At 41.8% G+C, this 12,569-nt stretch overlaps 1 protein-coding gene across 4 annotated transcripts in view; it reads right to left on the bottom strand.

Moving 5' to 3' along the window:
- The window catches only part of Ebf1 (EBF transcription factor 1), a 386,167-nt gene that overhangs the window by 26,840 nt on the left and 346,758 nt on the right, over positions 1-12,569 (bottom strand). For all 4 annotated transcript variants that reach the window (XM_090321094.1, XM_090321095.1, XM_090321097.1 and 1 more), the window contains exon 11: positions 5,615-5,703. In XM_090321094.1, the coding sequence (XP_090177220.1) occupies positions 5,615-5,703 (89 nt within the window). The remainder of the gene's footprint in view (positions 1-5,614; positions 5,704-12,569) is intronic.

The raw sequence follows: 12,569 nt of genomic DNA, 5'->3' as shown, positions 1-12,569 counted from the left end.
CACTGAATAATATTTGGCACAATGCAGTATACAACCGAGCCACTAAATGGCTGATTTACTAAATTATTATTAGATGAGCCCTTGCTGTTCCAAATGAAAGTGCAGCCACTGTCTTCTTCCATGGTGTGTTCAAATTGTTCTGTGTTTAAATATTCAGCATGAGGCTAATGTGAGCTGATGAACTGAGACTATAAACATTCACTTCCAATACAGAGAGAGCGACAGAGAGGCAACAGATCATGAGACCCGCCGAGGTGAAGATGATTTATAGTTAAAGATGGCACTGCCGGCTCCATTACTTCAACCTACTTCAAGGTACTCTTAATTAGCCTGGTGTTTGGAATCCCCAGTCCCCACACACAGGGTGAGCAGCCTTCTAAGAAGAGGCTGCCTCCGTGGCTCCCTTGAGTGCCCAGCAAGCACCAGCAGAAAATGGAAGGTCCAGAGCTGGGGTAGAGTATCTGATGGCGGTGTGTCTTAAAAGGTTGCTGTCCATCCATCCTTCCCTCCCAGACAATCCACAAGCAGCTCCCCTGTCCCTTTCCCTCCTTTGCTGACACCTGCTGGAATGACTGGCTACCCTTTGGGCTCCTCTGGACAAAGAGAAGCGCTCCTATCCCGTCCCCTCTGAGGGCCGTTATAGGCAAGCACTTAAAATACTGTGATCACTTACAGTAGATTAGAATTTTTTATTGGTGCCGTGTTGCCATAACAACATGAAGACAGCAGATGACTTAAGCGAGGCTTGCAAAGCAAAAGGCTGCTCATCTGGCAGTTAAAATGAATACAGTTCATTTCACAAGTTTCCCATATGGACTCTTAGTGTATGGTAATGAGGGTACCATATGGCGAGAGAAAATGCACTGCGAACAATCGGGTTTTGCTGGCTGAGGGAAGACCCGGGTGAGAGAATCTGGTGGTGTTCTCTGGGTTCAAGGTTTGGCTGAGGTTTTGTTTGGGGTGGTTATTTTCCACAGGGGTTTTTGAGTTTCTTAATCCATTCCTTAATATGTCGACTTTGCAAAATGACAAACGTCTTGCAGATTTTGCAATATCATTCATCACAAACTGTCAACCGTGTTTGCAAATCTGACTTGCAAGATCTTTTTAAATGTGTTGTTCTTAAAAGGCAACAGTACCAAGTTTTTAGACAAACTGCAGGAAAATTTAAGCACTTCTGACAAGCAGAAACATTAACAGTAATCATTTTAAAAACACTCACATCTTTTGCCTGCATGTTTAGCTGTAAATAATGCTAGGATGTATAAAAGCTTTAAAGTTAAAAAAATGTGATAAATACTTTTTATTACGTTTCATAAAGGATAAAAAAAATGGTCGGGAGCCACATCTGTGTGCTGTGCATTCACGCTGATGTATGGAGATGGATGGATTTCCTTCTCCTGCTCGGCTTGGAAACCTGGAAAGGACAGCTTGCAGAGGGTTCAACAGCCAATTTTACAGTATACATGCTTCATAAAAGACGAATATAAATGCATTCGTTAGCACGGTGAGCTAAATTAGAAGGTCAGGCAGGGCTGGGAGAACTGGAAAAAAATCACACCCCCAATGAGTGTAATTACTCTTTCTTTAAGTCTATTAAGTAGTGTTGTTCTATCAAGGCTCAGGGGTATAGGACGTGAAGAACAAGATAAAGTAATGTGTATTTATTACTCCCACTGGATCAATTTGCCAGATATTTTCAGCTCCATAAAACAAAATACACAAATGTAGCCTTTGTTACTTTTTCCCTAACTGCTTTATTTTCTCAAAAACAAGGACTTGCTCTGGGAGCAAATACACACACCCTTGCCCTGTGGAGGTCCCCATGCCAGCCCATCTCCATGGAGGAATCAAGAGAAAGGATCTAGGAGGTGGCCAGAGGCCGGTGAGGAAGAGGACAGAGAAGCCAATCTCATCCAGGGAAAATGGTGGGGTGGCCAAATCCAAGGACATCAGAAACTCAATGTCTTCGGCACCATGATACTTCTGTGCCCAAGAACCTGAGCTCGAACTTTAGTTTTCCTGCTCCTTAGCCATGACTTTGCAGCAGCAAGTCATCAGAGCTCCGAAGGCCCCGCCTCCACATCTGTGGATGGGGGGGGACACACACCATGCTGGCATCTGTGATTCCCATTTCCTTGGAGTCTCCCTGTATGCCAGGAATACCCCAGCAGCAGACCTTCCTGCTTCACACAGGAGAAACTCAAGGCTTAGAGTTTCCACACCTCTCACACTGGAGTGGCTAAGAGCTTAAGCGTTGCTGACTTCTCTCCTGTGCAGAAAACTTGATCCTGCACAGCTACTCTGCCAATAGGCATAGAGTAAACACATTTCCGCTTCCCAGGATTCACAGCAAACACGTGGAAGGCTGGCTAGGCTCAGTCTGTCTGAAGCACTGGTGAAGATAATAAAAAGATGGTGGAGAAAGAAGGGAGGCCCCTCTGCATTACTGTAGCCACTGCCACTCAGAATTCCTCACGGGCCCCAGTCCCCATGCCCCTCACCTCTACATTATGAGAAAAGTCACACCCTTGACACCAAAGTCACATGACTCTCCCTCTCTTGCCAGGATTCAGAGAAAGCAAGTCTGGGAGACACAGCCGAAACCTCCACCCACCCTTCTCCATGTACATATGACAAGAAAGTCAATAACGCATCTAGGGTGAGTATTTTAAATTTGTATGAACAGCAGCTATTTTCCTGAGACAAAATACAGAAGGGTTCAGCTTGCTCCTATTTCCTCATTGGTAAGTGGGGAACCATGTCAGCATTTCCAATTTCCTTCAAAAGAGGGCCTTTGGTAAACCAAAGCATGTCCAAGTTCTTAAAAAAAAAAAAGTCACAAGCCTGTATACAAAGGCATATTATTATGGAAAGTTGTCTGCTTATTTTTTGGAGCCGTTTCATTTGACAGAATATGTGGGTGGTTGTATGAATCTAGCTTTGTCTATTTGCAAACACATGGCTTTAATAAAGTGCAGTTTGTTTTTTAGGGTGTGTGGTCCACAGCTCAGCTGAAACACGCTGACCGTGAACCTGAGAAGGCGGAGCCCGGTTGTAGGTTCCTAACAATGAACCCAGGAGTATAAATCTCTCCAGTCCGCAGGAATACCTTGTGCTGGCTCCATCTACAACTTCCTGACCTTGCCCTTGAACTTTTCCTCCACTTCAACACTTGGAGCCAAGAGGACAGGCCTGGGGCGCTGAGTCACACCAAGAGCTTCCTGGGGTGGGCTCTGTTGTTGCAGTGGTCAAGTGGCCACATGCAAGCTGTGGAGTGTTTCCTTCACACACAGCCCCATTGTGTCTCTGATTACTCTCCCTAAACCCAGGAAGAAAGGGCTGAGCTATGTCACCACCAGCCATCAGGGAGAGAGCTCATGCATGCCTGTGCTACTTGTCCAACATAACATGCAACTGTAAAAATGTTCTCAAAAGTGAGTACACAGACGTCAACCCCTGCATTCCTATTTCTCTCCTTCCTTTGTGAAGAAGAAAAATACAATCTGGCCTCTTAAGACCTCAGCCATTAAACCAATTACGTCGCCTAAAATTTCAATACATGATTTTATTTAGAGTGGTCACTGCAGGACAGACGCTACAAGGAAGGCACACGTGGGCTTCTCTTCTGGTGGGGTCCTATGAAATTGACAGTTGTTATCCCCATTTTGTAGGTGAGAAAACGAAGGCATAGAAAGAAATCAAATGTATGGCCACTCACAGGATTCAGATTTCTGCATTGGACAGATGTGAGGGGTGAGCTCTCAGAAGCCAAGGGCCTGGCTGATCATTCCCTGAGAAGTACCTTCGGTGGAATTCTGAGTCAGTGATGGAAATAACCACCTGATAAAGTAGGTCCTATCACCACTGCCCAGTGACCGATAAGGAACTTGAGGCAATGCAAGGTCATGAAGTTTCACCTAGGCTGCATAGCTAATAGGTGGCTGAGCTCGGAATTCCACCTAATCCATTGAGTGTGGCCCTGAAACAGTGAGTCACAGGCTAAACACAAGCAGCGGGAAGAAAATGACCTTGTCTGTGTCCTCTGTTCTAGCATCATGACACCTAGCTACTGCACAGTAGGGAGAAACACATCATTCACACCATGGCCTTATAAAGCTCGCAGTGTGTCTCCTGGGAAATGGAGGAAGCTGAATCCTAGACAGAATCCTCAATAACATAGCATTCATTGCCCGCAAGTACTGACAACTTTGAGTGTTCCTTACCTTTTAGGACCATTCACCCAAAGCACACAAATACGAAATCTGTTACCTGAGGATACTATGAGCATCTCCATGGATGACCTACTCTGTGGAAGGAGGACTGCTACTCACTATTAGGTAAGTGGACTATTCAACTGTTCACTGAGAATAAGTCAGGGGCAAGAGCACCCCTCTCCAAGACAAAAGCACTTGACCTCAGGGAGCAATCTTCAAGAGCCTTTTCATGAAGATAGACAGCAATTCCATCAAACAGAGGCTGTGCTGAGAGGCCAATGTAAGAAGTGATGGTCTTTCCTGATGTCGAGGCAGAGGACAGGTGTGTCCTGACTGGGCTGTATCTATACCCCACCACATAAGCTGGACTGGAAGGACGATGGAGCTCAGAAGGCAGGTCCCTAAGCTATAAGGAAGGCTAGCTTAATTTCTGGGTTTTTTCAAATGAGTTTTCACAGACCTAGAAATAGCACATCTGCAGACTTCAGCCATGCAGGGGCCTCTCAAGCACTAGCTTAACTGGACAGTTTTCACTTAGGCCCAAAAGGAAACCTAATTCTGCTTTCTTGTATACATGGTGAACAGCAGGTGAACAGCTACCTTAAGTCCATCCGTGGAACTTCTTTCACATTGAACTGTGGGTGCCCTCGTTTCAACAGGGCTAGGATTTACCATTGTGATCAGCTGTGTTTGCCCATCCTTTCCGCACAGGACCCCAAGTCTCTCAAGGACACAAAAGAGATATACAGCAATCAGCAAAGGTAGATTTTGGGTTTTTTCTTCATTCATTGTAATTAACTTATTGTTAGATTGTGTACAGTCTTTCCAATAGGTTTTCTTCTTACCTTCTTCTACCGTTATTTCCAATTAACCACCAAAAGGGCTAGGAGTGTGTGGTAGAAAACAACCTTTAGCAAAAGAGCCAAGGGAGAGCACAAAGCCATAAGTGCAAGCCCCAGTACTGGTGTACACACGTGTACACACGCACAAGCACACACACAGAGAACTGGCATAATACCCAGATTGACCAGCTCAGATTCTGGACCTATGCTAGGTAGGTCTGATGGTCAGCTTAACAAATAACATACTGCGTTGACCAGGGGAAACTGATTTAACCTCTCTTAGTTTCACTATTTTCTTCCCTAAAATTAGAATGGTCAGAGTCCCAGGACTCGAAAGGCATTTGGAGGACGGGAGGATGTCATATGCCACGTTAACACAGCATCGCCTGCATGTGAGTGCTCACTTCTCTTATTACCCCTCTAGTACCAGTCACACAAAGCAGCAAAACATGAATCCATTATCTCTGAACTGACTTGAATCCATGGCCGGGCATTTTGCCATTCACTCAGACCGCCTTGCCCCAAACCGTACCCCAAAGAGGAGGTAGTCCTGACCTTTGGCAAACGCTCAGGGTCTCCAGGGTGCCGGGGAATGACCTTCTGTAACCTCTGGAAACCATAATCGATGGTGGGTTCATTGAGTGCTGCAATGAAGAAGTCACACAATTAGAGCTTCTCAGAAAACCAAGCCGAATGTGATTCGTGATGCTGGGCTGTGCATCAATCCTTTGAGCCTGCTCACAGCCATCATGTGAATGACCGTGGTGGGGGGCCATGACCCCCAGGGATGACCACTCGTCCCCACAGGCCATGAGGCGTAGCTCACTGGTAGCACAGTTCTCTGAACATTGATCCCTTCTTATGTGGTGGTAGATGGGAAATAATAACATGAATGATTTATGACTTTCTGATGATACTGGGGTTTGAACTTGGCACTGTGTGCTTGCCAGGTAAGTGTTCTACCACTCAAGCAGTGCCCCAGTCCGTTTTACTGCAGTTTATTCAGTTCTGCCCAGAGCCAGTCTCAGTGCATAACTGGGATAGTAAAATAGTATTTGATGTGAGATTTAGGATTCACTTTGATTGACATTTAGGTCAAAAATCCCCAAGGGCTCGTCTAGGGCAGAATCAGGAACACTTGTGACACTGAAATGTGGGCTTGATACAAGACCCTTGGTAGAGTCTACAAAGAAATACAGCTATTTAACACTTCCTCCATTCAACCTTTCCATCTGAAAAAAAAAAAAACAGGTCCACTCAATAGCATTAGTACAATTATTTGAAGAAAAAGAAATGCCAGCCTCTATGGAGTTCTAAACCTTTCTCCAGGAGGATTTCACTGGACTTCTCTTTGGGGCCCCTCTCCTAATAGACTGGCTACTGGCTGCCTCCTTCCATGACTTTCCTTTCACTTTCAAATAAAGGTTCTCTGTTTACTTAAAAAAAAAAAAAAAAAGAAATCACAAGAGCTGGAGACAATGGCCTGTGTACCAGTTGACCACATTCCCTGAATTATCACTGGAAGTAAAAAGCTCTTTTCTCATTGCTTTCAGAATTCATGCCACAGCATACTAGGTACCTTCTGCCTGCCTCAACTGAGAAAATTGGAAAGATGCCCATTCCATTCACCAACTACCTTCCAGGTATTTTCTATATTTTCTAAGTAATAGCAAGCATGGGGTTAAAAAATATATTTATATATGTAGTCTTTAACCAAATCCTTTGACCAAATCCTTTGACCATGCATTTTTTCTCTTACTAAGTGAAAAGGCAGTTCTTACATTTAGCTATACATTAAAAAAAAGTTGCCACATTTTTTACTTAAAATGCATTTCCATTAACCTAAATTTTAAAAGTAAGATTCCTACTACTAACTTTAAAAAACTGTATTAAATTCAAATCGATTCCAAGGCTAATGGGAAGCAATTTGTACACCAGCCCAAACCAACCGGCCCACTTTTCAAAATACAGGTATGATAATCTTGTGGTTTTAAAAGGACATTTAAATTGAAAGACTGTGAATTTAGTACATAATTATACCAATAGAACCCTTTAACTTGTCAACTTGTAAATCTAAAAGGCTATCAATCATTTCTGAGGAGGAAATAAACCTTAAAATTCCTTGATTGACAGGACTTCTTTCTTTCTCTCTCTCTCTCTTTTTCTCTCTCTCTCACATATAAAGTAAGAAGAAAAAAATGGCTGCATAATATGGCCAGAAATCCATTTACAAAAGTACACTGTTTTACATGGGTGAGTAAAGAGCCAGTAATTACACCTCCAAAAGACACATAAATCAGACTAAGTACTTTTTCCTCACTTGTATATCTTAAGTCAAAGTGAACTTTGAGTAAGTTTTTATTAAAAACAATTTTCCCAAATGCAATGCTTATTGAAGTTGTTAATAGAGTAGCATTTTCATTTAGGATAATGTAATCATTTTTGCAAATAAGAGATTCAGTCAATTCCTCCCTGCCCCCGCTTTCCAAACAGTAAACTTCCAACTTGTCTCTTGTGGAAATTAACTAAAATTATACCCAGGTGTACCAAATCTCTCTATACTACTATATGAGTTAAGGCACAATATTTATTATTCCTTCCATTTTATGAATTACTTTCTAAACCCTTGAGAAGATGTGTTTTTTTTTTTTGAATTACACTTGGAGAGAAAAAAAAAGCCATAGAATTCCTTATGCAGGGAATCAGTTACTCGTAAAAATCCATGGTATTTAATCAAGAAATGCATGAGAGAAACAGGAATGAACATTAAAGTTTTAAGTTATTTTCCAAATCCATCTCTCCTCCCATAATGCTAATTGCCAACAAAAACAACTAAACATAAGTAGACAATTAAATGTATCATTTTAGTATCTCAACATGTAATTAGCATCCTAAAAAGTTCCAACTCTTGGCTTTTTTTTTGTCTAGTCAACCAATAAAAGCAGAATAGACCCGCCCTTTAATCATTTGCAGAATACTCCTATTGTGTTTAGAACCACAGGCTATTCATGAAGAGACTGAGGTATTGGGAGGGTAGGGAATGCAATGTAACTTTTCTGCCTATAAGACCAACTCATTGCAGAATGGCTGACTTTTAATATCATCAGTTAAAAGACTCAGTTTAAATATCACATACAACTAGTAGCTGAAGGGCTGAGATGTCATTCTGCTGCCCCAAAGAGTAATTGAATTAGACATATGAAAGTCATTATTCAAAGAAAAATGAGTCTACTCTATTGAGGAAAACAATGAGAGAAGACATAGTAAACAGCAACACATCTAATTTATTTCCCATGTCTTTATGATTTGCTTTCTGCTTCTAGTTTATATATGTGGACTTGTACTCCATTTAGGTATTAACTATTACAGTGGAATCATCCAGTATTATAAGCAAAGGCTAACATGATGAAGATAAGCCAGACATAGCACAGTGTCCTATATTCAAAAGAACATCGTGATTTTTCTGATTGTAATGAGTAGAGAAAAAAATTAATTACTATGTGACAGGGCCATCTAATAAGGATTAATCTTTTAAAAGCACATACAGAATAGGGTAAGATATAGAATGGAATAGAATAAAATGAGATTGTATTTAAAATAGAATGTGATGCAGTCCACAAATCCAGTGTTGTAGTAACATATTATCTACTGGCATATATTGCTAGATTAAAACAGATTATACAAACATAATACTGACATATATATATATATACACATATATATGTAACATGGTTACTTTTTATAAGAACACAAGTAGTAAAGAAACAGTCCAAACACAGAATGCAGAAAGTTGTTCCTAAGTATGATTCTGAGGATACTTTCCTCCTCTGTGCTGTGCATTTTCTGTGTTTTCTATAATGAACGAACATATATTACTTTTATAATCACAGGGAAAGGTTAAGAGCGAGAGATTGTTGCTGAGACGGAATTTGACCTGCTTGTATAAAGTAATGACATAAGAAACTATGCCTTAAAAGGGGTCTGTGTACCCTTTAACAACCTTGCCTAGGTTATTACAGACTATAAGAAAAATAAGTAGTACACTTTTGGCCAGTTGTATAAATATGTGACTATTCATAAAATCTCTTGAAAATCAACAGAGCAGGTCATGGGGGAGGAATAATAAAGAATAGTATATTTATTTCATCCGCGGGGCTGGTTGTACCGTAGGGACACACGTCGACTCTGCAAGAATGTAATAGAAAGTGAATTCTTCAACAAAGTGACCTCCTTGTGTTCAGGATCAGGAGGTGCCAGTAGAAATGGGACTAAGCAATTTTCACCCCTTCAAACTTGAGACAATGCTGAGCATCTGGTAGAGAAAGAAAGAAGGTAAGCAGATACAGCCGTCAGCTGCAGCAGGACTGGGAAGGTAAGAGCACTATCTGTGGTCCTGTCCTTAACACCTCAACCACGCTAGAAAGGATTTCAGAGTATGTCCTTCTAATTAGCAAGGGATGACAGTCGAATAAGCATGGTTTAGCAACCACCCTCTATCCCAAGCAGAGGAGACCTAGTGTGTAAACCCTCAGGATTAAACGGGGCCAACGTATGCATTCTTAAAATTCCAAAAGATACTGGATGGTCTACTTATTTGGTAATTAGAGCCATGTATATCCTGTGCATTTGTTAAACATTTGCAACATGGCGCCAGAACAGCATTAAGCCCTTAAAAATAAACTGAGGAAAGTATGTCTAATCAACTCAAGAGAAGAGATGGAATCCTGGATTGTAGGAATGGAACCCAATGCTCACTGTCTGCTGTCATTCCTTCCACACAGGCATGCACCACCTCTCCTGCTACATTTTGTGGTGGTTATGTGTGCCGGTCTTAGAACTTGAACTCGGAGCCTGGGTGCTATCTCTGAGCTGCTTTTTCTCAAGACTTGCTCTACCACTTGCACTACTAATGGCTGAATAGTTGACTGGAGGTAAGAATCTCACAGACTTTTCTGCCTGGGTTGGCTTCAAACCATGCTCCTCAGATCTCAGCCTTCTGTGTAGCTAAGATTACAGGCATGAGCCACCAGCCCCTGGTTTATCTGCCAAGGCCATAATATACTTAAAGAGAACAAAATTTAAACTGTGACCAGGCTTGGAGCCGCCACAAACAATTGAATGTATAATGTCTTCCACCAACTCCTTCAAGCTTATTTATTGGTAGGTAGATGGTGTGCTGAGAAAATTAGAAACTTTTTTATAAGTATATAAAGAGCAAGCTTGCCCAACTGTACCACAGTTGACCAAGGGAGCCCCTGCACTCTGTCGACGGGGAGAGCACTGTAACTAGAGAAAAACGGATTTCTTTTGTGGGTGTGGAATCAAAGAAGTTACTCAAATGGTTAAAAACATCAAACCATTTTGGTGTGTGTGGGGCTACTTATAAAAAAATCTTTATTTAGATTTCTTCCCAAGCTCATCATCTCAGAAGCCCCTAAAGGAAACCAGTAAGTAAAATGACCCTTTCCCTTCAGGCTTCAGTTACACAAAGCTATTTTCACAATGTCCCAGTGTTTATGCAGCATGAAATGTTATGTGCAAAGAAAATTTAGATAACGCAACTAGATTTTATGCACTAAGACGAATCACAAGATTATCAAAAGGAAATTCTGACCCTCATTACTATGTGGACTTTGCATACATGCACATATCAATAAAATTATTGTAGCCCATTTAAATTAGAATCTTGTAGTCAAAACATTCTCAGTTATGAAAAATGGATATGTCTCTGCTCAGAAGGGGCTTTTAAAGAAAGTCCTCCCCCTCTAGCCTCCTTCTTGAAGGAACCTCTTGATCACTTACTCCTCAGAGCAGTGGAGACGGGACAAGAGCTCACAGAGACCCTGCCTTTATATTTTATAGCTTAGTAACCCACTTCAGTACACTAACAGATTTCTGGGATTTTAATTTCCTTTTTTTAATGGCTGTGTGACATGATGTCACTTTGACTGGAAATGAAATGTAGATATTCGAAGGTAATAGGTACATTCTATTGCCATTTAGTGTCCAAACAAATATGTAGACTCTTTGCCAAGTAATAAATAAGGGCTCTGTAGCAGAGGCAATGATAAAACCAGCACCTGGGTCTCTCAACTCCCCTGGTGACGACTCTATATTTGAACCAAAGGAGTAAACAGCCAAGCATTCCCCTTGCAGGCAGATCCATTCTGGGCAGGAGAGTTATTACATATGTGTTAGGCAGAGCCTTTTTGTTCTATAATGACCCATTTTTCCCTCAGTCACTAAATTAACAAGCAGAAATAAATAATAAAACAGCAAGTTATCTTCAAAAACCTATCTTTTAGAGTGACTTTAAGGCATCTGGTTGATTTTTTTCTTTCATTTTTATAGTTTAAACAAGAGCCAGAAATACAGTTAAGGAAAAGTTAGGTTACATTTCTCGGCATTTGGGTATCTTGTTATCTCCTAAAATTCTTGGTTCAGGAGAGGCATGCCAAGTTGGTGTACCCATGGAAGGTTAGAAACACCCTCCAGGAAATCTACAAGACAAACCTCTTGCAAAGGAGTCCTGCTTCTGGTAGGGAGCAGGCTGGCACCAGGTGGCTTGCCTCAGGATGGCTTTGAGGGTTGGGATTCCAATACAAAAGAATGTCAAGACGGAGTCAGCAGAGAGAGGAAAAGGAAAGTCTCTAATGAACTTCTTAATTACGAGTCTTCAAATGAGCATTGCAATGGTGGCTCACACATGCTATCCCCGCTACACAGGACACCGAGGTGAGAGCACAGGTCACAATCCATGGCACTCCATCTCTATCTACATAACCAACCAAAAGCCAAGCTTGAAGTGTGGCTTGAGTGATATAGCCCTATCCATAAGTAAGTCAAGCAACGCCATAAAGCTCTGCGTTCAAGTGCCATTAACAGGAGAAAAGAAGAACAGAAGTAGAAGAAAGCAGAGGGGAGGAGGAGAACAAAAGAAAAAATGGGTGAAGAGAAGGAGACAGGTAAGGGAACAGAAGGAGGGAGGGGTAACACTGTTCAAAAGAAACATACTCATTACTTAGGTAACTGTAACCTCTCTACATCACCTTGACAATAATTTTTTTGAGCAATGAGAGGGAAGAATAGAGAAGGGGAGAGAAGTGAAGACAAGAGGACAGAGAGGAAAGGACAGGTAAAGTTGGGAGAAGAGAAAAGATAACTAGAAAAGAGGTGATGCAGTAAGGGGAGAAGCAAAGAGAAGCAGCAGGACAATAGGGTGGGAGGGGGTGAGGGCAAGCAGAGGTGAGGGAAGGAGGGAAGGCACAAGAAAAGGATGGATGATAAAGGGGAGATGAAGAGGGGAGGGAAGGAAAGAGAAGAGGAGGCAGAAAGAAGGGGGAGAAGAGAGGAGAGGGAGAGAGACAAGAGGAAGAAAGAAGAGGAGAAAAAAGGAAAAGCAGGGTGAAGTGCGGAGAACTGGAAGGGAAGAGATAGGAAAAGGTGAGATGAATGAGAAGGGTTGGCATGGGTAGAGAAGAGAGGAAAAGAGCAGGAAGAAAATGAGAGA

The sequence above is a fragment of the Megascapheus bottae genome, chromosome 29, assembly GCF_031878675.1.
Source record: "Megascapheus bottae isolate mThoBot1 chromosome 29, mThoBot2.hap1, whole genome shotgun sequence".
NCBI lineage: Eukaryota > Metazoa > Chordata > Mammalia > Rodentia > Geomyidae > Megascapheus > Megascapheus bottae.
This window is presented reverse-complemented; position numbering and strand designations above follow the sequence as displayed.